This window comes from Staurois parvus, unplaced genomic scaffold (assembly GCF_062004578.1).
Source record: "Staurois parvus isolate SC_StPar_1 unplaced genomic scaffold, SC_StPar_1.0 ptg000887l, whole genome shotgun sequence".
NCBI lineage: Eukaryota > Metazoa > Chordata > Amphibia > Anura > Ranidae > Staurois > Staurois parvus.
The window spans coordinates 1,497,554-1,523,879 of NW_028318683.1; the positions used below are offsets into that span (position 1 = coordinate 1,497,554).

At 48.3% G+C, this 26,326-nt stretch overlaps 1 protein-coding gene across 2 annotated transcripts in view; it reads left to right on the forward strand.

Annotated features, from left to right (window-relative positions):
• The first annotated feature begins 7,458 nt into the window (after positions 1 to 7,458).
• LOC149442419 (mitochondrial adenyl nucleotide antiporter SLC25A23-like) overlaps positions 7,459 to 26,326 on the forward strand; it is a 72,590-nt gene continuing 53,722 nt past the window's right edge. For both annotated transcript variants that reach the window (XR_016307195.1, XM_089656135.1), the window contains exons 1-3: positions 7,459 to 7,807; positions 16,061 to 16,187; positions 25,930 to 26,017. Coding sequence is in view for 1 of the 2 variants with exons in the window: in XM_089656135.1 (XP_089512261.1) it covers positions 7,658 to 7,807; positions 16,061 to 16,187; positions 25,930 to 26,017 (365 nt within the window). In the remaining variant the exon portion in view is untranslated. The remainder of the gene's footprint in view (positions 7,808 to 16,060; positions 16,188 to 25,929; positions 26,018 to 26,326) is intronic.

A 26,326-nucleotide genomic window follows, 5' to 3' on the forward strand; every position in this document is an offset into this window, starting at 1 on the left:
TATCTGCAAAAAAAAGCACTAAAAAACGCATTGGTGTGAACCAGGCCCATGGATTCTTAGCTCTTACAGGCAGCTTGGGAGGCAGTAAAAACAAGTGGCTGAGCTGCAGTTTTACCACCTCCTTGGCCCCCTACCCAAATGCTAACATTACAGCCTGACAGTGCTGTGCACATGCCATGCCAGGCATTTTTAACTCCGCATACAAAATTGAACAGGAGGCTCTGCCTGCCATACTTGAGTTCATTGCATCCACACGTCAAAAGCCCGGCTCGGGGTAGTCGCGGTGATAATTTTTACTAAAAAATCTCCCTTAGGATTGATAAAAAAGCAGGCTCCTGCCTACAGCTGCTAAACTGCCCTCTGAAAAGCAATTAATCATGGATCGCTTTCAGAGGGTGGTAAGCACTGCTGCCCATCTGAAAGATTTCACACACCTTTTATTTTGCACTTGGAATGTATTTGGCTGATATAAACTGAAAGTTCCATTGCGCTTTAAAGGAGAAAATTCACCTTTTTTACGGAAAATGAAGAGGTCATCTGACTGCAAGTATCCTGGCCACCCCTCCGGACCCCGCTGTACATAGCGGCCTGATGCTGCCGGTGCAGGGGTCCAGACACTGTATGCTGCAATGTCCATAGCCAGCGCTCATTGGTCATGTGACCATGCTGACCAATCAGAAGGACATCCGAGGCTTCTTTGGTATAGTAAGGAGTCCCAGAGAAAAAAAAAGTGCTTTTCATTGGTCAGCATGACCACATGGCTGTGATGGCCAATGAGCACTTGCCATTGTGAGCGTTATGATAGATACTCCCTCCAGGGCTGTGTACTGCGGTGTGCAGTTTGAAGGGATGGCCAGGATATTTGGAGTAAGTTGACCCTTTAGCCAGAATATCCCCCTTCCTGACCAGGCCATTTTTAGCGATACGGCGCTGCGTTACTTTAACTGACAATTGCGCAGTCATGCAATGCCGCTGCACCCAAATGAAATTTACGTCTTTTTTTCCCCACAAATAGAGCTTTCTTTCGGTGGTATTTGATCGCCTGTGCGGTTTTTATTTTTTTTGCGCTATAAACAAAAAAATACAGACAGTTTTGAGAACAAAAACAATATTTTTGATTTTTTTGCTATTAAACATGTCCAGAAAAAAATGCAAAAAGTCAAATTTCGTCATAAATTTAGGCCAAAATGTATTCTGCGCAGAGGCGTCCCTAGGGTTGGTGTCACCCAGTGCGGTAACACGTGGTGTTACCCCTCCAGAGAGGAAGGAGCGGTGCTGTCCCGTGAAGATATGTATCCCCTGAAGCAACTGCACCTGTTTCAGGCTGAAGAAGCCGATCTCCGACTTTAGCACAGAGCTGCCACAGTTAACCCCTTACAGGCTGCAAACCGCTGAAGCTGATCCCGCGGATCACTATGGGTTGCAAGATCAGTTAACCCCGTATTGGTTGAAACTTTATGGGGTTAACTGATCTTGCAACACATAGTGATCTCCGGGATCAGCTCCAGCGGTTTGCAGCCTATAAGGGGTTAAATGATCTTGCAACCCATAGTGATCTCCAAGATCAGCTCCAGCGGTTTGCAGCTTATAAGGGGTTAAATGATCTTGCAACCCATAGTGATCCACGGGATCAGCTCCAGCGGTTTGCAGCCTATAAGGGGTTAAATGATCTTGCAACCTATAGTGATCTCCAAGATCAGCTCCAGCGGTTTGCAGCCTATAAGGGGTTAAATGATCTTGCAATCCATAGTGATCCACGGGATCAGCTCCAGCGGTTTGTAGCCTATAAGGGGTTAAATGATCTTGCAACCCATAGTGATCTCCGGGATCAGCTCCAGCGGTTTGCAGCCTATAAGGGGTTAAATGATCTTGCAACCCATAGTGATCCGCGGGATCAGCTTCAGCGGTTTGCAGCCTATAAGGGGTTAAATGATCTTGCAACCCATAGTGATCCGCGGGATCAGCTTCAGCGGTTTGCAGCCTATAAGGGGTTAAATTATCTTGCAACCCATAGTGATCCGCGGGATCAGCTCCAGCGGTTTGCAGCCTATAAGGGGTTAAATGATCTTGCAACCCATAGTGATCCGCGGGATCAGCTTCAGCGGTTTGCAGCCTATAAGGGGTTAAATGATCTTGCAACACATAGTGATCTCCGGGATCAGCTCCAGCGGTTTGCAGCCTATAAGGGGTTAAATGATCTTACAACACATGGTGATCCGCGGGATCAGCTCCAGCGGTTTGCAGCCTATAAGGGGTTAAATGATCTTGCAACCCATAGTGATCCGCGGGATCAGCTCCAGCGGTTTGCAGCCTGTAAGGGGTTAACTGTGGCAGCTCTGCGTTAAAGTCAGAGATCGGCTTCTTCTTCGGCCTGAAGCCGGCACATGCTCAGTTGCTGCAGGGGATACATATCGGGATACTCATTTTACCGCTACACGGGGGGCAGTAGTCACTGTGCTGGGAATCCGGGATCACCCCAATAACTGTCCAGAACCTTCACAGAGCCTGGCATCCTGCTCCTGCAACCCCTGTGATGGTGTCACCCGGTGCGGCCCGCACCCCCCTGCACCCCTCTAGGAACGCCACTGATTCTTTGCTAAAAAAGATCCCAATACATGTAAATTAATTGGTTTACATGAAAGTTATAGCGTTTACAAATGGCAGTATATATATTGTTTTTTTTTACTAGTAATGGCGGTGATCAGCGACTTATAGCAGGACTGCAGCAGGCTTTCTGACCCTGGGGGGGGGAGCTGACTTGGTGTCACTGACATCCTCAGTGACACCAATACAGTGATCAGGGCTAATATAAAGCACTGACACTGTACTAATGGCACTGGGCAGGAAGGGGTTAGCATGGGGGGTGATCAAAGGGTTAACTGTGTGCTGTTTTACTATGAGGCTGTGTGTGTCTTTCACTGTACGCACACTGCTTTGTATGGCTCTGCTCTGGATTGTCCCTTTCAGTGGCATCACTTTCCTATTAATGACAATGGAACTGTTGTACTTCATCCTCCTGTCCTCAGAGCACACGGTGACAGATTTGTAGGCTGGCTGCTGTGCCAACCTCGCCATCCGCCAACAGAGCCAAGGTCACGTCTCTGCTGGTGACTAACAGGTTGTGGACTTCATGACGTCAACCGACTACACAAAGTCTACAATGGGGAACAAATGTAACAATGTTCCACAGGGAGACGAGGAATCCTAGACTGCCCACTAGTGATGAGCACATGGAGGGATTTATCCCTGACAACATGCTGAGTGCAGGAGGTGGTGTGGCTAAGATCAGGTGTAGGGTGTGTTCTTAGCGGGGGCCAGCAGTGGCGCTCCACTGGGATGGTTGGCTGGATGGTATCCCTGTTGATGGGGGTCCTGAGGGACCTTTCCTGTGGGAAGGAATCTGAAGGTGGGGGTCAGTAGTCCCCAGCGTGGAGGGACCCCAGGGGCCCAATGGTTTCTGGTTGGAGCAATGCTCCCTGGTCTGGCTGAGGGCCAGGAAGGTGTCAAACCCCATGAGTGCTAGGCCATGACACCACCCGCCTTGTTTCTGCACCTCGTCTCAAGGGCTACATATGTTGTCTGAGACCAACCAATGTGTGTTCCCCGGATGTACTTCATGTTAGCACTTCAGAGTTCTGCTGGTCTTAAGGGTGGAGTCGCCCCGAGGGGGACATAGGAATCCTCTGCTGGGCCCCCAGTATATGTGGTATAATGTATACCTGTCTACCTACCTGCATGCCTGTCTACCTACCTCCCTCCCTATCTACCTGACAGTCTACCTACCAACCTGCCTGTCTACCTACCTTTCTATCTACGTGACAGTCTACTTACCAACCTGCCTCTCTATCTACCTGACAGTCTACATACCAACCTGCCTGCCTGCCTACATACCTCTCTATCTACCTGACAGTCTACTTACCAACCTGCCTGTCTACCTACCAACCTGCCTACCTACCTCTCTATCTACCTGACAGTCTACTTACCAACCTGCCTGTCTACCTACCAACCTGCCTACCTACCTCTCTATCTACCTGACAGTCTACCTACCAACCTGCCTGTCTGCCTACTTATCTACCTGCCTGTCTACCTACCTCCCTATCTACCTGACAGTCTACTTACCAACCTGCCTGTCTACCTACCTCTCTATCTACCTGACAGTCTACCTACCAATCTGCCTGCCTGCCTACCTACCTCTCTATCTACCTGACAGTCTACCTACCAACCTGCCTGTCTGCCTACCTACCTCTCTATCTACCTGACAGTCTGCCTACCAATCTGCCTGCCTACCTCTCTATCTACCTGACAGTCTACCTACCAACCTGCCTGTCTACCTACCTCTCTATCTACCTGCCAGTCTACTTACCAACTTCCCTGCTTACCTACCTACCTCTCTACCTGACAGTCTACCTACCAACCTGCCTGTCTGCCTACTTATCTGCCTGCCTGTCAACTACCTCTCTATCTACCTGACAGTCTACCTACCAACCTGCCTGTCTACCTACCTACCTCTCTATCTACTTACCAACCTGTCTATCAGCCTACTTATCTGCTTGCCTGTCTACCTACCCCTCTCCTTACCTGACAGTCTACCTACCAACCTGCCTGTCTACCTGCCTACCTCTCTACCTGACAGTCTACCTACCAACCAGCCTGCCTGTCTGCCTACTTAAATGTCTGTCTACCTACCTACTTCTCTATCTACCTGACAGCCTACCTACCAACCTGCTTGCCTGTCTGCCTACCTACCTGTCTGCTAGCCTGTCTACCTACCTGTCTGCTTCCTGTCTACCTACCAGTATGTCTGTCTGCCTACCATTTTATCTCTTTGCCTGCCTACCTACATGTCTGTTTACCTACCTGCCTATCTGTCTACAGGTGCAAGTTTTACTACCCCAAATGCCTGCCTGTACTTGCATGCAACTGTCCAACACAACCAATGCAGGTCTATGCAATCTTCTGTGTGCGATGCAGAAAGGAAAGGGTTCAATCAGCCAGTGAGGAGGTGACATAATATCTCACCACCTATCAAGTGCCCTCTAAAGAGCAATCCACTTCGGATCAGAGGACACCATGAATGACACCTAAGAAGTGGCCTGCAGATATAAGTGACCAATGAAGTGACTGATAAGTATTGGGGGTGAAAGGTGAACATTTTCAGGGTCACAATTGTAACATTATAACCGTGGTGCTCCTTCCACCTCTCCCCTGTGGGACCCCAGGGCCCAGTGGTTAGGGGTGTCATGGCCTTTCTTTGGCTCCTGAGGGCTGTTGGAGCTTCTCTCCCCTCTCTGGATCTCCTGTCCCCTCTGTAGAGCTCCCCTCTCCCCTCTGGATCTCCTTTCTCCCCTCGGGATCTCCTCTTCCCTCTCTGGAGATCTCCTCTTCCCTCTCTGGGGATCTCCTCTCCCTCTCTGGATCTCCTCTTCCTCTCTGGGGATCTCATCTCCCAGTCTGGATCTCCTCTCCCTCTCTGAATCCCCTCTCTGCATCCCCTCTCCCCTCTCTGCATCCCCTCCCTGGATCTCCTCTCCTCTCTCTGGATCTCCTCTCCTCTCTTTGCATCTCTTCCCCCTCTCTGGATCTCTTCTCCTCGGTCTGAATCTCCTCTCCCCTTTCTGGATCCCCCCTCCTCTTTCTGCAACTCCTCTCCCATCTCTGGATCTCCTCTCCCTTATCTGGATCTCCTCTACTCTCTCTGGATCTCCTCCCCCTCTCTGGATCTCCTCTTTCTGCAACTCCACTCCCCTTTCTGGATCTCCTCGCCCCTCCCTTGGTTTCTGCTCTCCCATCTCTGGGTCTCTCCTCTCCCCTCTCTTAGGATCCCCTCTCCATTCTCTAGATTTCCTGTCCCCTTTCTTAATCTCCTCCCTTCTCTCTGCATCTCCTATTTCCTCTTTGGATCTCCTCTGCCTTCTCTGGATCTCCTCTGCCCTCTTTGGATCTCCTCTGCCCTCTCTGGATCTCCTCTGCCCTCTTTGGATCTCCTCTGCCCTCTCTGGATCTCCTCTGCCCTCTTTGGATCTCCTCTGCCCTCTCTGGATCTCCTCTGCCCTCTTTGGATCTCCTCTGCCCTCTCTGGATCTCTTCTCCTTTCTCTGGATCTCCTCCTCCTCATTGGATCTCCTTTCCCCAACTCCTCTACCCTTTCTGGATCTCCTCACCCCTCCCTGCATCTCTCCTCTCCCCTCTCTGGGTCTCTCCTCTCCCCTCTCTGGGGATCTCTCTTCCTCTCTTGATCTCCTCTCCCCCCTCTATGCATCTACTCTCCCCTTTCTCAATCTCCTCTCTCTGCATCTCCTATTTTCTCTATGGATCTCCTCTGCCCTCTCTGAATCTCCTCTCCCCTCTCCGAATCTCCTCTGCTCTCTGGATCTCCTCTGCCCTCTCTGGATCTCTTCTCCTCTCTTCTTTCTGCAACTCCTCTCTTCTCTCTGGGGAACTCCTGTCCCTCTCTGGATCTCTATCTCCTCCTATTTCCTCTGTGGATCTCCTCTATCTTTGGATCTCCTCTGCCCTTTCTGAATCTTCTCTCCCCTCTCTGGATCTCCTCTGCTCTCTATGGATCTCCTCTGCCCTCTTTGGCTCTCCTCTGCTGTCTCTGGATCTCTTCTGCTCTCTTTGGATCTCTTCTCCCCTCTCTGGATCTTCTCTCCCGTCTCTGGGTCTCCCTTCCCCTCTCTGGATCTCCTCTCCCTTCTCTGAGTCTCCTCTCTCTGGATCTCCTCTCCCCTCTCTGGATCTCCTCTGCCCTCTCTGGATCTCCTCCCCCTCTCTGGAACTCCAGTCCTCTTTCTGGAACTCCTCTCCCTCTCTGGATCTCCTCTCCGCTGTCTGGATCCCCTCTGCCCTTTCTGAAACTCTTCTCCCCTCTCCTCTTCCTTCTCTGCGTCTCCTCTCCATTCTCTGGATCTCCTCTCTGGACCTTTTCTTTCCTCTTTCTGAGACTCCTCTTCCCTCTCTGGATCTCCTCCCCATTCCCTGGATCTCACCTCCACTTTCTGGATCCCTTCTCTCTCTCTGGACCTCTTCCCCATTCTCTGGATCTCCTATCATCTTTCTGAAACTCCTCTCCCCTCTCTGGATCTTCTCTTTCAGGATCTCCTCTCCACTTTCTGGATATTCTCTCCTATCTTTGAACCTCTTCTCCATTCTCTGGATCTCCTCTTCTCTGTGGAGTTTTTCCTTTTTGGATCTCCTCTCTCTAGACCTCCCCCCTCCTTTCTGTATCCCCTCCCCCCTCTCTGGAGGCCCCTCCCTCTCCAATAATAAATACAGAGAAGGCGGAATAGCGGAGAAATAATTCGAATTACAAATGAAAGGAATAAAATGAATAAAATAAAATGAAAATTACAACGAATCATTGAGAGATGAAGAGATTTTTTCCCTATAAATCGCACCTCAGCTGGGGGCGGGGCCGGTAGATGTGTGGGCTGTCTGTGTGCAGCGCTGGGAGTGAGACCGCCGAGTAGTGCTCAGCAGCTGGAGAGCTCCGCAGTGCGGTCGGGCGGCTCTCTGCTCCCTCCGCTCATACAATCGGTGCGGGCGGGCCCGGCACACACACGGATATCTCCGCACACGGGGTGCGAGCATTTCTACAGCTGCGTACAGGGAAGGGGGGCCCCCGGGGGCCACAGGGCTCCCCTCATCATCTCCCAGTATGGAGGGGCCCCGGGACACCGACACCGAGAGGAGGTATTCCGACATCTTCCGACTGCTGGACTCCAACCAGGATGGACATGTGGACATCAGCGAGCTGCGAGCCGGCCTGGAGGCCCTGGGGGTCCGGGGAGGAGAGGAGTCCGGGAAGGTGGGTACTCCCAGTGCCGGGGGGAGAGGAGACCGGGAAGGTGGGTACTCCCAGTGCCGGGGGGAGAGGAGACCGGGAAGGTGGGTACTCCCAGTGCCGGGGGGAGAGGAGTCCGGGAAGGTGGGTACTCCCAGTGCCGGGGGGAGAGGAGTCCGGGAAGGTGGGTACTCCCAGTGCCGCGGGGAGAGGAGTCCGGGAAGGTGGGTACTCCCAGTGCCGGGGCGAGAGGAGACCGGGAAGGTGGGTACTCCCAGTGCCGGGGGGAGAGGAGTCCGGGAAGGTGGGTACTCCCAGTGCCGGGGGGAGAGGAGACCGGGAAGGTGGGTACTCCCAGTGCCGCGGGGAGAGGAGTCCGGGAAGGTGGGTACTCCCAGTGCCGGGGGGAGAGGAGTCCGGGAAGGTGGGTACTCCCAGTGCCGGGGGGAGAGGAGTCCGGGAAGGTGGGTACTCCCAGTGCCGGGGGGAGAGGAGTCCGGGAAGGTGGGTACTCCCAGTGCCGGGGGGAGAGGAGACCGGGAAGGTGGGTACTCCCAGTGCTGGGGGGGGGGGGGGGAGGAGACCGGGAAGGTGGGTACTCCCAGTGCTGGGGGGGGGGGGGGAGAGGAGACCGGGAAGGTGGGTACTCCCAGTGCTGGGGGGGGGGGGGGGGAGAGGAGACCGGGAAGGTGGGTACTCCCAGTGCTGGGGGGGGGGGAGAGGAGACCGGGAAGGTGGGTACTCCCAGTGCTGGGGAGGGGAGAGAGGAGACCGGGAAGGTGGGTACTCCCAGTGCTGGTGGAGCACAGAAGGTGGGTACTCCCAGCACTGAGATATAGGGGGAGAGGAACTCCGTGATCTCCTACACCCTGTAAACTGATATACTGCCTACAGGAGCAGCAGGTACACCCAACACTGATCACCCACACCCAGCACTGATATCATGCACCCAGCACCGATCACCTAGCACTGATATCATATACCTAGCACTGATATCATATACCTAGCACTGATCTCCCCACAGCCAGCACTGATCTTATTCATGACACTGACTTATCTTACACCTATTATTCTTTCCCTCACATTGATATATCATACTTCCAGCACTGATATCCCACACTCAGAACAGATATCCTACACCCAGCACTGATCTCTTATTCATGACACTGACATATTCTACACCACCACTAATATTCTATCCCTGACATTGATATCCTACACTTGGCAGTGATATACTTCCAGCACTGATCTCCCACACCCAGCACTGATCTCCCACACCCAGCACTGATCTCCCACACCCAGCACTGATTGGGTATCCCTGGCATTGATAACCTACACACAGCATTGATATATATATGCTACTCCTGGCACTGATATCATACTCCCAACACTGATATTTTTTACACCCAGCACTGTTATCTTACATTTGGCACTGGAATCATACTCCTGATACTGTATATCCTACACCCTGCACTGATGTACCCCTGACACTGATATATCCTACTTCCAGCACTGATATCACACCCCATGCAATGATATATCCTACACCGATATTCCCCTGACACTGATATATCCTACACCCTGCACTGATATTCCCTTGACACTATTATACCTTACTTCCAGCACTGATATCCCACACCTGGCACTGATATCCTACACTTGACTTTGGAATTATACACATAACACTGATATCCTACACCTGGCACTCATTGAATACCCCTGGCACTGATATATCCTACACCCAGCACTGACAACATATACCCAACACTGATATCATGCTCCCGCAACTGATATATCCTACACATGCCACTAATACCATACTTCCAGCACTGATATATTGCACTGAAATTGTACACCTGGCCCTGAAATATCAGACTTCCAGCAATGAGAGCCTACCCCCCCAGCACTGATATCCTGTATATAGGGAGATGATTCTCCAGTGCTTGTTATCACTCACACTGTGTCAGTGGAGGTTCCTGTGGGGGAGGGGAGAGCCCCTGTCAGGTTTTATTGTTTTCTCTGGAGGGGGACAGTCACCATATACTTCTGGGGACAAAAATGGGTTAATGGGCCGACTAAGGGAGGGGGAGGGGTTAATGGGCCGACTAAGGGAGGGGTTAATGTGCCGACTAAATGAGGGGGAGGGGTTAATAGGTAGACTAAGGGAAGGGGGGTTAATAGGCAGACTAAGGGAGGGGAGGGGTTAATAGACAAACTAGGGAGGGGTTAATGGGCAGAGTAAGGGAGGGGAGGGGTTAATGGGCAGAGTAAGGGAGGGGAGGGGTTAATAGGCTGACTAAGGGAGGGGAAGGGGTTAATGGGCAGACTAAGGGAGGGGAAGGGGTTAATGGGCAGAGTAAAGGCGGGGGAGGGGTTACTGGGCTGACTAAGGGAGGGGAAGGGGTTAATGGGCAGACTAAGGGAGGGGAGGGGTTAATGGGCAGACTAAGGGAGGGGAAGGGGTTAATGGGCAGAGTAAAGGCGGGGGAGGGGTTAATGGGCTGACTAAGGGAGGGGAAGGGGTTAATGGGCTGACTAGGGGAGGGGAAGGGGTTAATGGGCTGACTAAGGGAGGGGAAGGGGTTAATGGGCTGACTAAGGGAGGGGAGGGGTTAATGGGCTGACTAAGGGAGGGGAGGGGTTATTGGGCAGACTAAGGGAGGGGAAGGGGTTAATAGGCAGGTCACATACAGAAACAAGATGGGGATCAGAAATCTTGGGGGGAGGGGGGATATCTGCAGCTTTTGATCTGGATCTGTTGAATGAGTCCTCCATCTATTGGTTCCTTCAATGTAAACAGTACACTGTTTGTCTGCGATCCCTGTGATTGGTCATCACAGTGATCACATGGTACCGAGCAGTCTGTTCGGTTCGCCTGCTTTCCCATATTCTTCTTGTATGACACATGACAATATGCAGAGTCACCACTAGAGGAGCTCTGAGCAGCTTGGGCTCCACATAACAGTGACTTGGACGTGAGGCCACATAGGGGGGGCATGGTTTTTAATGAGTCGTCCCAACTTGTATTGTGAGAAACATGGAGAGCCTGAGGGTGTGAGGAGCAAATATGTCTGCTGCTGCCCCGGGAATCTCTACTGCCGGACATCACATAGGAAGGAGGAGGTCGCAGCATTCCGATCGATCCGATTATTCCCATGAGGCTGACGAGTTTATCTAAGGAAACCATCGATCAGAATGAGTGACACAGAATCCCGGAGTTACACCTCCCACCATAGAAAGTCCCACATGGGGACAACACGTAATCATAGCCGGCAATGTATCAGATCCCCAGCAGCTGTGCATGGCAACCAATCGGCTTCCATCTTTAGCTCATTCAGTTGCGTTTTCAAAATGAAAGCTAGAAGCGGATTGGTTGCCTTACACAGCTACATAGTTAGTCTGGCTGAAAAAAAAAAAACAAAAGTCCAAATAGTTCAACCAAAAAAAAAAAGTTCTGCTCACTTTCCCCCCATAGTGTCCAGTGGAGACGTTCCTTTCTGATGTCACAGGCCTTTGTGTAACCCTTTCTCTGCCGTGGCTGTGAGGCTGATGTCCCACCAGGACCGCTTCAGTGACCGCAAACTTTTATTTGTTCGGCCTCTAATGGCGGCCATACACGCTTCAACTTTATCATCCAATCAGTGTGTGATTATATCATAACCATTGAATCGGCAAACGCTTGAATAGCCGTAACTTCCCATCCGATCGAGCACACGCTCCCGTTGGTTGTAAATCTGATCCAATGGCTGTGCAGCTATCCAATGGTATCCACAAACCCCCGTTACTACCAGTCCCCCCCCCCCCCCCCCCCCCCCTCCTGCACACATGTCCATCCGTAGACTCAGGACCGGCACGGTGGCTGCCACCTGCTGGAGATGAAGATCAGTGAACATCCGTTTGCTGCTCTCCCCTCCCTGGTAATGACGCAGAAATGACATGTAGATTGTCACGTCCAGGTCATGGTGTCACTGGCTGGGGAAGATGGTGATTGAGCACAGTCTGCACTCATTGGGCGACAAATAAATGGGCAGCACAGTGGCTAAGTGGTTATCACTTCCACCTGGCAGTACTCGGGTCGTTGGTTCGAATCCCAACCATGGCACTACCTGCCTGGAGTTTGCATGTTCTCCCTGTGCCTGTGTGGGTTTCCTCCGGGAACTCCGGTTTCCTCCCACACTCCAAAGACATGCTGGTAGGTGAATTGGCTCCTGTCTAAATTGTCCCTAGTATGTGTATGTATGAATGTGAGTTAGGGACCTTAGATTGTACGCCCCTTGAGGGTTAGGGACTGGTGTGAATGTACAATATATATGTAAAGCGCTGCGTACATTGATGGCGCTATAGAAGTACCTGAAATAAATAAATAAATGAAAGCATTTAATCTGAAATGACCCCTCGCTGTGCACTGGTTAATGCATTAATGCAGGCCATAGACGGTTTGTTTATCAGCCGAATTTTCGGCCGAAAAACGAAACATCGGTCGTTCTGTTGCCACCAATGATTACGAAAATTGGACATTTTTCGTAAATTTTCCTGCATGACCGATAAAAGAAATGAGGAACCGCGAAAATCAGCCGATGACATTGCCCCACTGACGGTGTGAATATCGGCCGATGACATTGCCCCACTGACGGTGTGAATATCGGCCGATGACATTGCCCCACTGACGGTGTGAATATCGGCCGATGACATTGCCCCACTGACGGTGTGAATATCGGCCGATGACATTGCCCCACTGACGGTGTGAATATCGGCCGATGACATTGCCCCACTGACGGTGTGAATATCGGCCGATGACATTGCCCCACTGACGGTGTGAATATCGGCTGATTATTCTTTTGGGCGAAAATGCTGCCGATAAACCGTCTATGACCTGCATAAGGGTCTGTTCGGTGGGCATACGTTTTGTTGCACATATTGTGTGAGCTGGTGGGTGTTGGGCTCATGTTCTGCAGTGCGTTGTTACATCACAGTGCCAGTGCGCTGTCAGACTTGTTGCAGCTTCTAATGCACATTATGAGACGCTCACAGTGTGCGGTGACATCAGAGGAAGCCAGTTCAGTCCCAGAGAGGAGCCGGAGGTCATATTTAATTCTTCGCCAAGCTGTCTGGCTGCCAAGTGGTAATACAGACACTGATCGGGGATTAACCACTCGCCCTCCAGAGGATTTACCCCCCCCCCCCCCCTTCCTGACCAGGCCATTTTTTGCGTTACGGCGCTGCGTTACTTTGACAATTGTGCGGTCATGCAGACTGCACCCAAATGAAACTTATATCCTTTTTTTCCTACAAATGAAGCTTTCTTTTGGTGGTATTTGATCGTCTCTGCGTTTTTTTTTTTTGTGCTATAAACAAAAACTGACAATTTTGACCAAAAAACATTATTTTTGACTTTTTGCTATTAAGGAATTTGTAAAAAATTTAAATCTAATTTCTTCATAAATGTAAAATGTATTCTGCGTCATGTCTTTGCTAAAAAAAAAAAAAATCCCAATACGTGTAAATTAATTGGTTTATGTAGAAGTTATAGCATTTACAAATGGCGGTATAGATACTGGAATTTTTTTTTTTCTACTAGTAATAACGGCGATCATCGACTTGTGTGGCGGGCATTCTGACACGGGGGGGGACTGACTTGGTGTCACTGACATGCACAGTGACACCAATACAGTGATCCGTGCTAATAAAAAGCTTTCGGTGGTATTTGATCGCCTCTGCGGTTTTATTTTTTGCGCTATAAACAAAAAGTGACAATTTTTTACCAAAAAAAAACCATTATTTTTGACTTTTTGCTATTAAGCAATTTTTAAAAAATTTAAAAAATCTAATTTCTTCATAAATTTCGGCCAAAATGTATTCTGCGACATGTCTTTGCTAAAAAAAATACCAATACGTGTAAATTAATCGGTTTACGTGAAAGTTATAGCGTTTACAGATGGCGGTATAGATACTGGGATTTTTTTTTTTTACTAGTAATGGCGGCGATCAGCGACTTATGCAGCGGGCATTCTGACACTGAGGGGGACTGACTTGGTGTCACTGACATTCCCAGTGACACTAATACAGTGGTCCATGCTAATAAAAAGCTTTCTTTCGGTGATATTTGATCGCCTCTGCGTTTTTTTGTTTTTTTTTTTGCGCTATAAACAAAAACTGACAATTTTGACCAAAAAACATTATTTTTGACTTTTTGCTATTAAGCAATTTTTTAAAAATCTAATTTCTTCATAAATTTAGGCCAAAATGTATTCTGCGACGTCTTTGCTAAAGAAAAAATAAATCCCAATATGTGTAAATTAATTGGTTTATGTGGAAGTTACAGCGTTTACAAATGGCGGTATAGATACTAGGATTTTTTTTACTAGTAATGGCGGCGATCAGCGACTTATGTGGCGGGCATTCTGACACTGGGGGGGGGGACTGACTTGGTGTCACTGACATGCCCAGTGACACCAATACAGTGATCAGTGCTAATAAAAGGCTTTCTTTCGGTGGTATTTGATCACCTCTGCATTTTTTATTTTTTGTGCTATAAACAAAAAGTGACAATTTTGACCAAAAAAACATTATTTTTGACTTTTTGCTATTAAGCAATTTTTAAAAAAATTAAAAAAAATCTAATTTCTTCATACATTTAGGCCAAAATGTATTCTGCTCCATGTCTTTGCTAAAGAAAAAAAAATCCCAATACGTGTAAATTCATTGGTTTATGTAGAAGTTATAGCATTTGCAAATGGCTGTATAGATACTGGGATTTTTTTTTTTTTTTTTTTACTAGTAATAACGGCGATCAGCGACTTATGTGGCGGGCATTCTGACACTGGGGGGGGGGGGGGGGGACTGACTTGGTGTCACTGACATGCACAGTGACACCAATACAGTGATCCGTGCTAATAAAAATCTTTCTTTCGGTGGTATTTGATCGCCTCTGCGATTTTATTTTTTGCGCTATAAACAAAAAGTGACCATTTTTTTTACCAAAAAAACCATTTTTTTTGACTTTTTGCTATTAAGCAATTTTTAAAAAATAAAAAAAATATAATTTCTTCATATTTAGGCCATAATGTATTCTGCGACGTCTTTGCTAAAATAAAAAAAAAAAAAAAAATCCCAATACGTGTAAATTAATTGGTTTACGTGAAAGTTATAGTGTTTACAAATGGCGGCGGTATAGATATTGGGATTTTAAAGAAGGCAGCGACTTATAGCGGGACTGCGATGGGCATTCTGACACTGGGGAGAACTGACTAACTGCTTGTTGTTTTTTTATTGTAGGCCTGTAATTCTTAGCAATAACTCAGTGAAATCTGTCCGAACAAGCCTACCTCCTAGAGTGTAAGCTCCAAGGATCAGGGCCCTCCTATCCCCCTTGTATTGAACTTTATCATTGCTGTATTGTCTCCCGTTCAAGGGCGGACTGACAACTCATGGGGCCCCCGGGCAATAGGAGATCATGGGGCCCCTGTGTCCTTGCCCAAACTCAAAAAAGCCTATGAAAAAGGTACCAGGGGCATCTCATGGGGCCCCCTACTGACCCCGGGCCCTCGGGCAGTGCCTGAGTTTCCAAATGGTCAGTCTGCCCCTGCTTCCATTATATTGTAAAGCGCTGAGCAAACTGTTTGGCGCTATATAAATCCTGTATAATAATATATAAATCCTGTATAATAATAATAATATTTGTAAACATCCCAGATATAATAAAACTTGAAACACGAAATCTTAAATTATAATATAATAAATAATAATAAAAAAATAATAATATAATACATTTAACTCAATAATGTAATCAAACCAAAAACACTGAAATTTGAAATGGAGTGCCAAGTTCGCACATCACTGAGCTCAGTTATTCCTAAGAATTACAGGCCTACGATAAAAAACAACATATTTCCATACAAAAAAATGTACCGCTTTGAGCACAGAAATACTGACATAATCAGACCGCTAGGGAGGTTAATGTTGAACACAGAACCTAACAGGAGTACTGATTGCCACTTTAAACAAGCTGCTAGCACTTCTTGACGCTTGTTGAATGCTCGGTAAAGCTTGCTAGCAGCTTGTTTAAAGTGGCAATCAGCACTCCCATTAGGATCCGTGTTCAACATTTACAATCTGGAGCTGAATGGTACTTTAAAAGCTTCAGCAAAGCTTGCTGTTCACACGGCTCTGTAACAAAGCTGAAGGCCTAACTGGGTATGGGGAGTATAAATCCAGCTTTATTGGGGTGTCTATGGATCAGCTTCACTCATCCTCTCTCATCTTTCTGTCTGTGTTCAGGAGATCCTGCGAATGGGAGACACGGATCAGGATGGGCAGCTCAACTTCGAGGAGTTCACCCGATACCTGGAGGAGAGGGAGAAACGTCTGCTCATCATGTTCAACAGCTTGGACCGCAACAACGATGGTGTATATATAACACATCCGTAATCCTAGACCCCACTGGATCCTCCTACACACACGTACAGAGGGAGGGGGGTAGCCCTGTACAGAGGGGGGTAGCCCTGTCGGGGGTGGGGGGGCAGACCAGCAATTTATTTTTTTTCTTTTACTTTAGTGGTCCTTAAAGTGACAGGTTTATAAAAAAAAACAAATCTGGACCCCTCGTACTGCTGATTGTAGCTTCATATGTTCCCTCCATGAGATTGTACTGTATGACCAGTTCATGTACGGAGCTTTACTCACTCCTCCAATCCATCAGTCATGTCGGGGCGAGTTGTCACATTTTATTACTTTCTAGTTTTAGTTCCCTTTCCCATGCAAGCCTGCAGCTAGGCTCGTAGGGCCCGTCTACACCATCGATTCGCACACAGCACGACCCTCGCATACATGTGCGGCTGAAGAGCGGCAAAAAGGCAGTTGGGGCAAAAAGGCAGTTGGGGCAAAAAGGCAGTTGGGGCAAAAAGGCAGTTGGGGCAAAAAGGCAGTTGGGGCAAAAAGCCAGTTTGGGCGCCATTTTACCATTCTTCCTGCTGACCGCTGAGCTGCAAGGTAAAGGCGTTCTGTGGTCACAGTATACACAGTGTTCATTTTATAACATCAGCATTGTAATAACCATGCAAACCACAATCATTATCATTGACAATCTTGAAAAATCTCCTTTTATGTTCTGAGTGCTGCCTGTCTGCCGACCGTCTTTTCTCACAACGGCTTGCTTTGTAGTGTCTCCTAAATTAGTAAGGACTACATATCCCATGGTACTTGGCTGCCTGCAATCATTGATTCCTGTACTGACTGCGCCTCCTGAAACTCCTCCTCCCAGCACCTCTGTAGTTCAGAAGGTGGGCTCTGTGAAATGTGCGACACAGCAGCACCTACTCCTAGGGCATACTGACTACAGAATGTAACCACTTGGCAACCGCGCTATAGTTGAATGACGGGCACTTATACCTCCTTCCTGCCCAGGCCAATTTTCAGCTTTTAGCGCTGGCGCACTTTGAATGACAATTGCGCGGTCATGCGACATTGTAGCCATATGACATTTTTATAATTTTTTTCTCACAAATAGAGCTGTTTTTGGTGGTATTTAATCGCCACTGGGGTTTTTATTTTTTTGCACTATAAACGAAAGGAAGAGCAAAAACGTTTTTTCTTTGCTTCCATTATGAAATTTTGCAAATGGGTCATTTTTCTCCTTCACTGATGTGCAATGATGAGGCTGCACTGATAGCACTGATGGGCACGGATAGGCAGTACTGGTGGGCACTGATGAGGTGGCATGGATAGGAGGCACTGATATGCAGCAATGATGGGCGGCACTGACTGGGCACTGCTGGGCGGCACTGATGAGGTGGCATGGATAGGCAGCAATGATGGGCAGCACTGACTGGGCACTGATGGTTGGCACTGCTGGGCGGCACTGATGGGCACTGATGAGGTGGCATGGATAGGTAGCACTGATGGGTGGCACTGATATGCAGCAATGATGGGCAGCACTGACTGGGCACTGATGGGTGGAATTGCTGGGCAGCACTGATGGGTGGCATGCACTTGTGGGTGGCACTGATGGGCACTGCTGAGTGACACTGATGGGCACTGCTGGGTGGCACTGATGGGCACTGATGAGGTGGCACGGATAGGCAGCACTGATGGGTGGCACTGATATGCAGCAATGATGGGCAGCACTGACTGGGCACTGATGGGTGGAATTGCTGGGCAGCACTGATGGGTGGCATGCACTTGTGGGTGGCACTGATGGGCACTGCTGAGTGACACTGATGGGCACTGCTGGGTGGCACTGATGGGCACTGATGAGGTGGCACGGATAGGCAGCACTGATGGGTGGCACTGATATGCAGCAATGATGGGCAGCACTGACTGGGCACTGATGGGTGGAATTGCTGGGCGGCACTGATGGGTGGCATGCACTTGTGGGTGGCACTGATGGGCACAGGTGGGTGGCACTGATGATCAGTGCTGATCTGTTCTCTGACAACTGCCGGTTATTGGCAGTACTTTCTTCATGTTGTGACACCATGAGAAAAGTGCATCTGATAACCGGCAACTATATTTACTTGATCTGCTTTGTCATTGGACACAGCTGATCATGTGGTAAAAGGCCGCTGTGATTGGCCTTTTACCACATCACATATTCAGCTGTGTCCGTACGACACAGCAATCACAGAGGTGCATGCCCCTGGGGTTGCGTCGGAGGGCGTCATATGACACCCTGCCAGAACTGAACAACCGCACATTTTGGCCAATCAGTGATCACATGATCGGGACCTCGCACAGAGGTCCCGTGCAACGATCACCGGATCGCGGTGCTGCGCGCTCCCAGGGAGTGCGCACGAGCGGAGCGGGGAGGACGTTTATAAATGGCCACCTGCCCCTGCACTGCTCTCGTCCAGCCGTTTATATACATGGGCCGGATGGGAAGTGGTTAAAGTAGCACTGCCTTGCATCTGAGCACCACAAACCAAAAATTCTATGTAATTCATTTTTAATATTCAAAGCAAACTCCCCCACCCATCCATGTCTCGATGCTTTATTTTGCTGAGAAATCACTTTGGATACCACCCTGTCGCATTTCTGGATGTGGCCATCTTGAGTAAGGGCAGGTGATTCATGTAACATTTACTTCCTGGAATCGATCTGCCCTTAGCTCAGGCATGCAGGCAGGAGGGTGTTCTTAGCTAAGAATTCCCCTCCTGAAGACTCCTGGGATGTATGACATAATTTGCCTAGGCCTAGAAACCAGGAAGTAACTGCAGAAATGTAAAAAAGAAGTTTAATAGAAGTGAATGACATACTTTTCCTAATTTACTAATGCTAGCAACATAAGGATTAAAAATAGTCCATGTTGACTGAGAGCGGGAAGTTCCTCTTTAAAGTGAAACTTTAGTCCAAAAACTAGGGGCGAGCAGGCAGGAGTTTTAATGGAAAAGAGACATGCGTTGTCTCTTCTGCATTAAAGTGATTCTGAAGGTTATTTTTTTTAGCATGTTATACTTACCTGCTCTGTGTAATGTTGTTGCAGAGAGCAGCCCTGATCCCCTTCTTTTTGTGTCCCCTGCTGTCGGTCCTGGCTCCTCTCTCCTGCTGAGTGCCCCCAATAGAGGCCTCTTGCTTTAGGGGCACTCGAGCAGGCTCACCCCCGAGCCGCGCTCCTGTGAATATACATTGTCCAATTAGCACACAGAGCACAGCTTGCCCCCACTCGTTCCTTATGGGCTCACTGGCTGTTATTGATAGCAGCAGGATCCAATGGTCCCAGGTTGGCTAACTGGCTTTGATGGGCAGTAGCAGGATCCAATGGTCCCAGGTTGGCTCACTGGCTTCGATGGACAGCGGCAGGATCCAATGGTCCCAGATTGGCTCACTGGTTTTGATGGACAGTGGCAGGATCCAATGGTCCCAGATTGGCTCACTGGTTTTGATGGGCAGTGGCAGGATCCAATGGTCCCGGATTGGCTTACTGGCTTTGATGGACAGCAGCAGGATCCAATGGTCTCAGATTGGCTCACTGGCTTTGATGGACAGCAGCAGGATCCAATGGTTCCAGATTGGCTCACTGGTTTTGATGGACAGTGGCAGGATCCAATGGTCCCGGATTGGGTCACTGGCTTTGATGGACAGTGGCAGGATCCAATGGTCCCATATTGGCTCACTGGTTTTGATGGACAGTGGCAGGATCCAATGGTCCCATATTGGCTCACTGGTTTTGATGGACAGTGGCAGGATCCAATGGTCCCGGATTGGCTCACTGGCTTTGATGGACAGCGGCAGGATCCAATGGTCCCGGATTGGCTCACTGGCTTTGATGGACAGTGGCAGGATCCAGTGGTCCCGGATTGGCTCACTGGCTTTGATGGACAGCGACAGGATCCAATGGTCTCGGATTGGCTCACTGGCTTCAAGGCTTCATGTACACGGGGCGTTATAATAACACTGGTAATGTTAGCTGTGTAAAGTCACGCTAACGTGAGTTTTTCTGTGTTTTGCCGAGTTTTTTCTCATTTGCATTTTTTAGCTTTTTCTGACCCAAAAAAAAAAATTATTTTTTGTCAAAACAAGGTCCAAAAACACTGGTTTGCTGCGATTTACCGTGTTTTGCCACATTTTCTGCATTTTTACAGCTAAAAAACTCCTAGAAACCCACTGGTCCTGGGTTTTTTTTCTAGACAAAAATTGCCCCAGCTATAAAACGCTGATTCCAGTCTATGTGTGCATGGACACGTAGGAGAACATGCCGGGGGCGGACACGTAGGAGAACATGCCGGGGGCGGACACGTAGGAGAACATGCCGGGGGCGGACACGTAGGAGAGCATGCTGGGGGGGTTTACTAGCTGTAGAAAAAAAACATCAAAAGCCAAAAACAGCCGCTGTAAAAACGTCCTGTGTGCATGAGGACTGATGGACAGCAGCAGGATCCAGTGGTCACGGATTGGCTCTCTGGCTTTGATTGACAGTAGCAGGATCCAATGGTCCCAGACTGGCTCACTGGCTTTGATGGACTGCAGCAGGATCCAGTGGTCACGGATTGGCTCACTGGCTTTGATTGACAGTAGCAGGATCCAATGGTCCCAGACTGGCTCACTGGCTTTGATGGACTGCAGCAGGCTCCAATGGTCACAGACTGGCTTTGATTAACTGTAGCAGGATCCAGTGGTCACGGACTGGCTTTGATTGACAGTAGCAGGATCCAATGGTCCCAGACTGGCTCACTGGCTGTGATGAAAAGCAGCAGGATCCAATGGTCCCGGATTGGCTCACTGGCTTTGATTGACAGCAGCAGGATCCAATGGTCCCTGGAGAGCTGCGGCTCTCATGCACATTGCTGGATCGGATCTGCTTCAAATAAGTATGAGGAGGGATATCGTGTGAACTCTCCAGCGCTCCAGGAAATGAATTGCCAAAGGGAAGCCAAGGGGACCAGGACAGAGGTGGCCTAAGATGATGCTTCAGGGGTGCAGCCCTCCTCAGATGGGGGAAATCAACCACTGGAAAAAGAATAGACAGGTGGCGCACACACCTAGTGCATTATCCAAGATTTATCCAAAGATATAAAAGAGAAAAACATACTCTCAAGACAAATATCTTGTGTGGCGGGAAACAAGAAGTCATTCTGGGAATTGTGGCCCAGCTGCTGTGATTTCAGTTTCCCGTGGCAGTGATTATCTGATGAAGCTGTGCCGCTTCTGAACTCTTTGATCTTTTTTGCAAACTGGTCCAGCTTGGCACGGTGTAAGTATCCATATCTGATATCTGGAGGGCCGCTGGGGATGCTGTAAATCGCTGTAGTAGCCCGCGATACATACAGTGAGACTGTGGGTGCTGCTCCAGCAACTTCCCTGCTACACATAGAACACAGGGGGTCACTCGCTTGGCATTGCCGCCCTTCATATTGCACACTGTATTTTTTACAATGAATACGAGGAGTTCTCTGATTGGACGAGGTAGAGATTGTGACATCGTCTACCCCCCTCATCTGCACCTCAGCCAATCAGAGAATGCCTTGTATACTTTGAAAATAAAAATGCTTTCTGTAAAGGGTGACAATTCTGAGTGACCCCCCCTCCTCCTGTGATCATTGTGCAGATGGAAAGCTGCTGGGCAGCACTCAGAAGATTGTGGCTATCACTGTATGTAGTGCTGACTATTTTTGATTTCTAGGATCCCAAGTGGCCCTCTGAATGTCAGATATGGATACTAACATTGAGCTAAGCTGGACTACTATGCACTAAAGATAATTGGTGGAGTTCCTCTTAAATTAAACTGGCAGCTTTCCTACGGGGGGTAAAACATTGCACACGATAGCGGCATGGCCCCATTCACTGGTACTGCCCCCTGAATGTGACAAGGGGTTTAATTTTTCCTTTGATTCACTGCAATTATATGTGTACAGCCCAGAGTAGCTGCATTCTCTTTAGGTGGGTGTTTGGGGGAACGAGGGGGATGGTAAAACAGCTGCTCAGCCTCCCTTTTTTTATTGCGCCCCTGTCTGCCTATGTGAATGATATTGAGTTAAATTAAGAAGCAAACTGCTGCACTACAAGATGCCTGCGTATATTTTTTTAAATATAAATAATTACGGTAACGCCCCAAAAGTGTGTGTGTGTGTGTGTGTATATATATATATATATAGCATAAAGTCTCATCTTCACCCTTGAAAGTGTATCTATATCTATAATAATTAATATGCCACTTAAACAAACATCTTCCACAATGTGAAAACAAAAAGTATAAAATTATACATTAAAAAATTGTCCAAATTAATAATAGTGTCCAAAATCAAGTTAATATGCAAAAAACCACACACTTGTGTCCTCAAACTATAATCATAAATGGTGATTCCAAAAATAATCCAAGTGTCTGAGCCTCCCAAATGGCTTTCACGACCAATGCAACCTCAAAAAAAAGAAAATTTACATAGTGCATTATCCTTTATAAATCCTATATAAAAATTATGCATTGATTTATTTAGCGCCAACAGTTTGCTCAGCACTTTACAATATAACGGGAGACAATACAGCAACAATACAGTTCAATACAAGAGGGATAGGAGGGCCCTGATCCTTGGAGCTTACAATCTAGGAGGTAGGGGCTAGTGGTACAAAAGGTAGTAACTGTGGGGGATGGACTGGTTGGAAGAGTAGAAGATTCCAGTATTAGCAGAGGACGGGATAGGCTTCCCTGAAGAGAGAGGTTTTCAGAGATCGCCTAAAAGTGAGCAGAGTAGGCGATAGTCTGATAGATTGGGGTAGGGAGATCCAGAGGATGGGTGACGCCCTGGAGAAGTCTTGGAGATGAGCATGGGAGGAGGAGACAAGGGAACTAGAGAGTAGGAGGTCTTGCGAGGAGCAAAGAGGACGGTTTTGGTGATATTTAGAAACAAGATCGGTGATGTAAGTTGGGGCAGAGTTGTGGACGGCTTTATATGTCATTGCATAAATGCATAAAAGATACACTGTGTGAAACTAAATACGATTCCCGTGTGTGTCTGAAGTCACTTCCGATGACGAAACGCGTCAAGGGAAGTGACGTCAGATGCACACGGGAACTGGAAGTGGAGCACCGGCCAATTTGGAAAGTGACAAAATCCTATCAAACACTTGTAGATGTTTCCTGGACTACACAGAGGTTTGGTATATCGATAACAAGGCGTTTTAAAAGCTGTTGTGATGTAAGCACTTTAATAAAGTGTATTATAAAGGTGTTTTGCTGTATTATACTATATTTTTCTTCATATATTGTCATATCAGTGGAGCATGGTATCAGGAGGAATGTTGGGTATTCATGCTTATTAACCCAGATAACATCAAGGAGTTACAGTGGGGCAAAAAAGTATTTAGTCAGCCACCAATTGTGCAAGTTCTCCCACTTAAAAAGATGAGAGAGGCCTGTAATTGGCATCATAGGTAGACCTCAACCATGAGAGACAAAATGAGAAAACAAATCCACACAATCACATTGGCTGATTTGGAAAGAATTTATTTGCAAATTATGGTGGAAAATAAGTATTTGGTCAATATCAAAAGTTCATCTCAATACTTTGTTATATATCCTTTGTTGGCAATGACAGAGGTCAGACGTTTCCTGTAAGTCTTCACAAGGTTGGCACACACTGTTGCTGGTATGTTGGCCCATCCTCCATGCAGATCTCCTCTAGAGCAGTGATGTTTTGGGGCTGTCGCTGGGCAACACGGACTTTCAACTCCCTCCAAAGGTTTTCTATGGGGTTGAGATCAGGAGACTGGCTAGGCCACTCCAGGACCTTGAAATGCTTCTTATGAAGCCACTCCTTCGTTGCCCGCGCGGTATGTTTGGGATCATTGTCATGTTGGAAGACCCAGCCATGTTTCATCTTCAATGCCCTTGGTGATGGAAGGAGGTTTGCACTCAAAATCTCACGATACATGGCCCCATTCATTCTGTCCTGTACATGGATCAGTCGTCCTGGTCCCTTTGCGGAGAAACAGTCCCAAAGCATGATGTTGCCACCCCCATGCTTCACAGTAGGTATGGTGTTCTTTGGATGCAACTCGGCATTCTCTCTCCTCCAAATACGACGAGTTGTGTTTCTACCAAACAGTTCTATTTTGGTTTCATCTGACCATATGACATTCTCCCAATCCTCTTCTGGATCATCCAAATGCTCTCTAGCAAACTTCAGACGGGCCTGGACATGTACTGGCTTAAGCAGGGGGACACGTCTGGCACTGCAGGATCTGAGTCCCTGGCGGCGTAGTGTGTTACTGATGGTAGCCTTTGTTACGTTGGTCCCAGCTCTCTGCAGGTCATTCACTAGGTCCCCCCGCATGGTCCTGGGATTTTTGCTCACCGTTCTTGTGATCATTTTGACCCCACGGGGTGAGATCTTGCGTGGAGCCCCTGATTGAGGGAGATTATCAGTGGTCTTGTATGTCTTCCATTTTCTAATTTTTGCTCCCACAGTTGATTTGTTCACACCAAGCTGCTTGCCTATTGCAGATTCAGTCTTCCCAGCCTGGTGCAGGTCTACAATTTTGTTTCTGGTGTCCTTCGACAGCTCTTTGGTCTTCACCATAGTGGAGTTTGGAGTGTGACTGTTTGAGGTTGTGGACAGGGGTCTTTTATACTGATAACAAGTTCAAACATGTGCCATTGATACAGGTAATGAGTGCAGGACAGAAGGTACCTTAAAGAAGAAGGTACAGGTCTATGAGAGCCAGAAATCTTGCTTGTTTGTAGGTGACCAAATACTTATTTCCCACCATAATTTGCAAATAAATTCTTTCCAAATCAGCCAATGTGATTGTCTGGATTTGTTTTCTCATTTTGTCTCTCATGGTTGAGGTCTACCTATGATGCCAATTACAGGCCTCTCTCATCTTTTTAAGTGGGAGAACTTGCACAATTGGTGGCTGACTAAATACTTTTTTGCCCTACTGTATATTTCTTTTTGATGCATTTCTGCTGTGTTTCCATTGAAGTCTGTGGAGCCAAAAACACAACCTGCTGCAGGAAAAAAGTCCCTGACTCTTTCAAAAAAACACACCGGTGGAAAACACACAGATGTGAATGTGACCAGGGGCGGACTGACAACTCATGGGGCCCCTGATCAATATGGGGTCATGGGGCCCCTGTGTCCTTGCCCAAACTCAAAAAAGCCTATGAAAAAGGTACCAGGGGCATCTCATGGGGCCCCTTACTGACCCCGTGCTTCGCTACTCGCACATGCGCAGTGGGTACCCGGCTGTGAAGCCGCAAGCTGTCACAGCCGGGTGCCCACACTAAAGATGCCAGCCTCCTGGAATACAGGACGGCCAGAGAAACGCGCTGCGGGAGACACACCACAGAACCCCGGGCAATAGGGGATCATGGGGCCCCTGTGTCCTTGCCCAAACTCAAAAAAGCCTATGAAAAAGGTACCAGGGGCATCTCATGGGGGCCCCCTACTGACCCCGGGGTCTCGGGCAGTGCCCGAGTTTCCAAATGGTCAGTCCGCCCCTGAATGTGACCCATAGGAAACCATGTTACTTGGACTATATGTACACCCTAACAGGTTTCCTTCAAGGGCCAGAGTCCTCCAGCAGCACAGATTGTGCGGGATGGGGGGGAGGTGGGGTGGAGGATCGTGTCGTCGCAGTCAAGGAAGGCGGATGGCAAAATCAATTGTATATCAAAGAAATATTCATTTACTTTGACTTGTTTCCCACTCTTCCAGGTCGCATTGACGTGTCTGAGATCCAGCAATGTTTCCAGAGCCTTGGCGTCCATATCACACTAGACCAGGCCCACAAGATCCTGCTGAGGTGAGAGAATGGAGGCCCCATACCTGTCAGGTTCACCTGTCCTATATTACTTGTCTGGTTTTAGGTTCATATCGACCAATCACAAAACTCTGATCAGGAACCAGTAAAGAGAGCCCTTCCTGTATTATAATTTGGAATGGACAGAGAGGCCAACAATCCACATCTGATTGCCTGCTGTGACCCAAGGACCGACCACAGCTACAAACAAAAGAACCATTATCCCGTCTTTACATTCTGTCTGTGTACAAAATACAGCAACCAAACATTCAACTCCAGTAGAGTAACAAACAGAAAAAGAAAAAAAAGGGA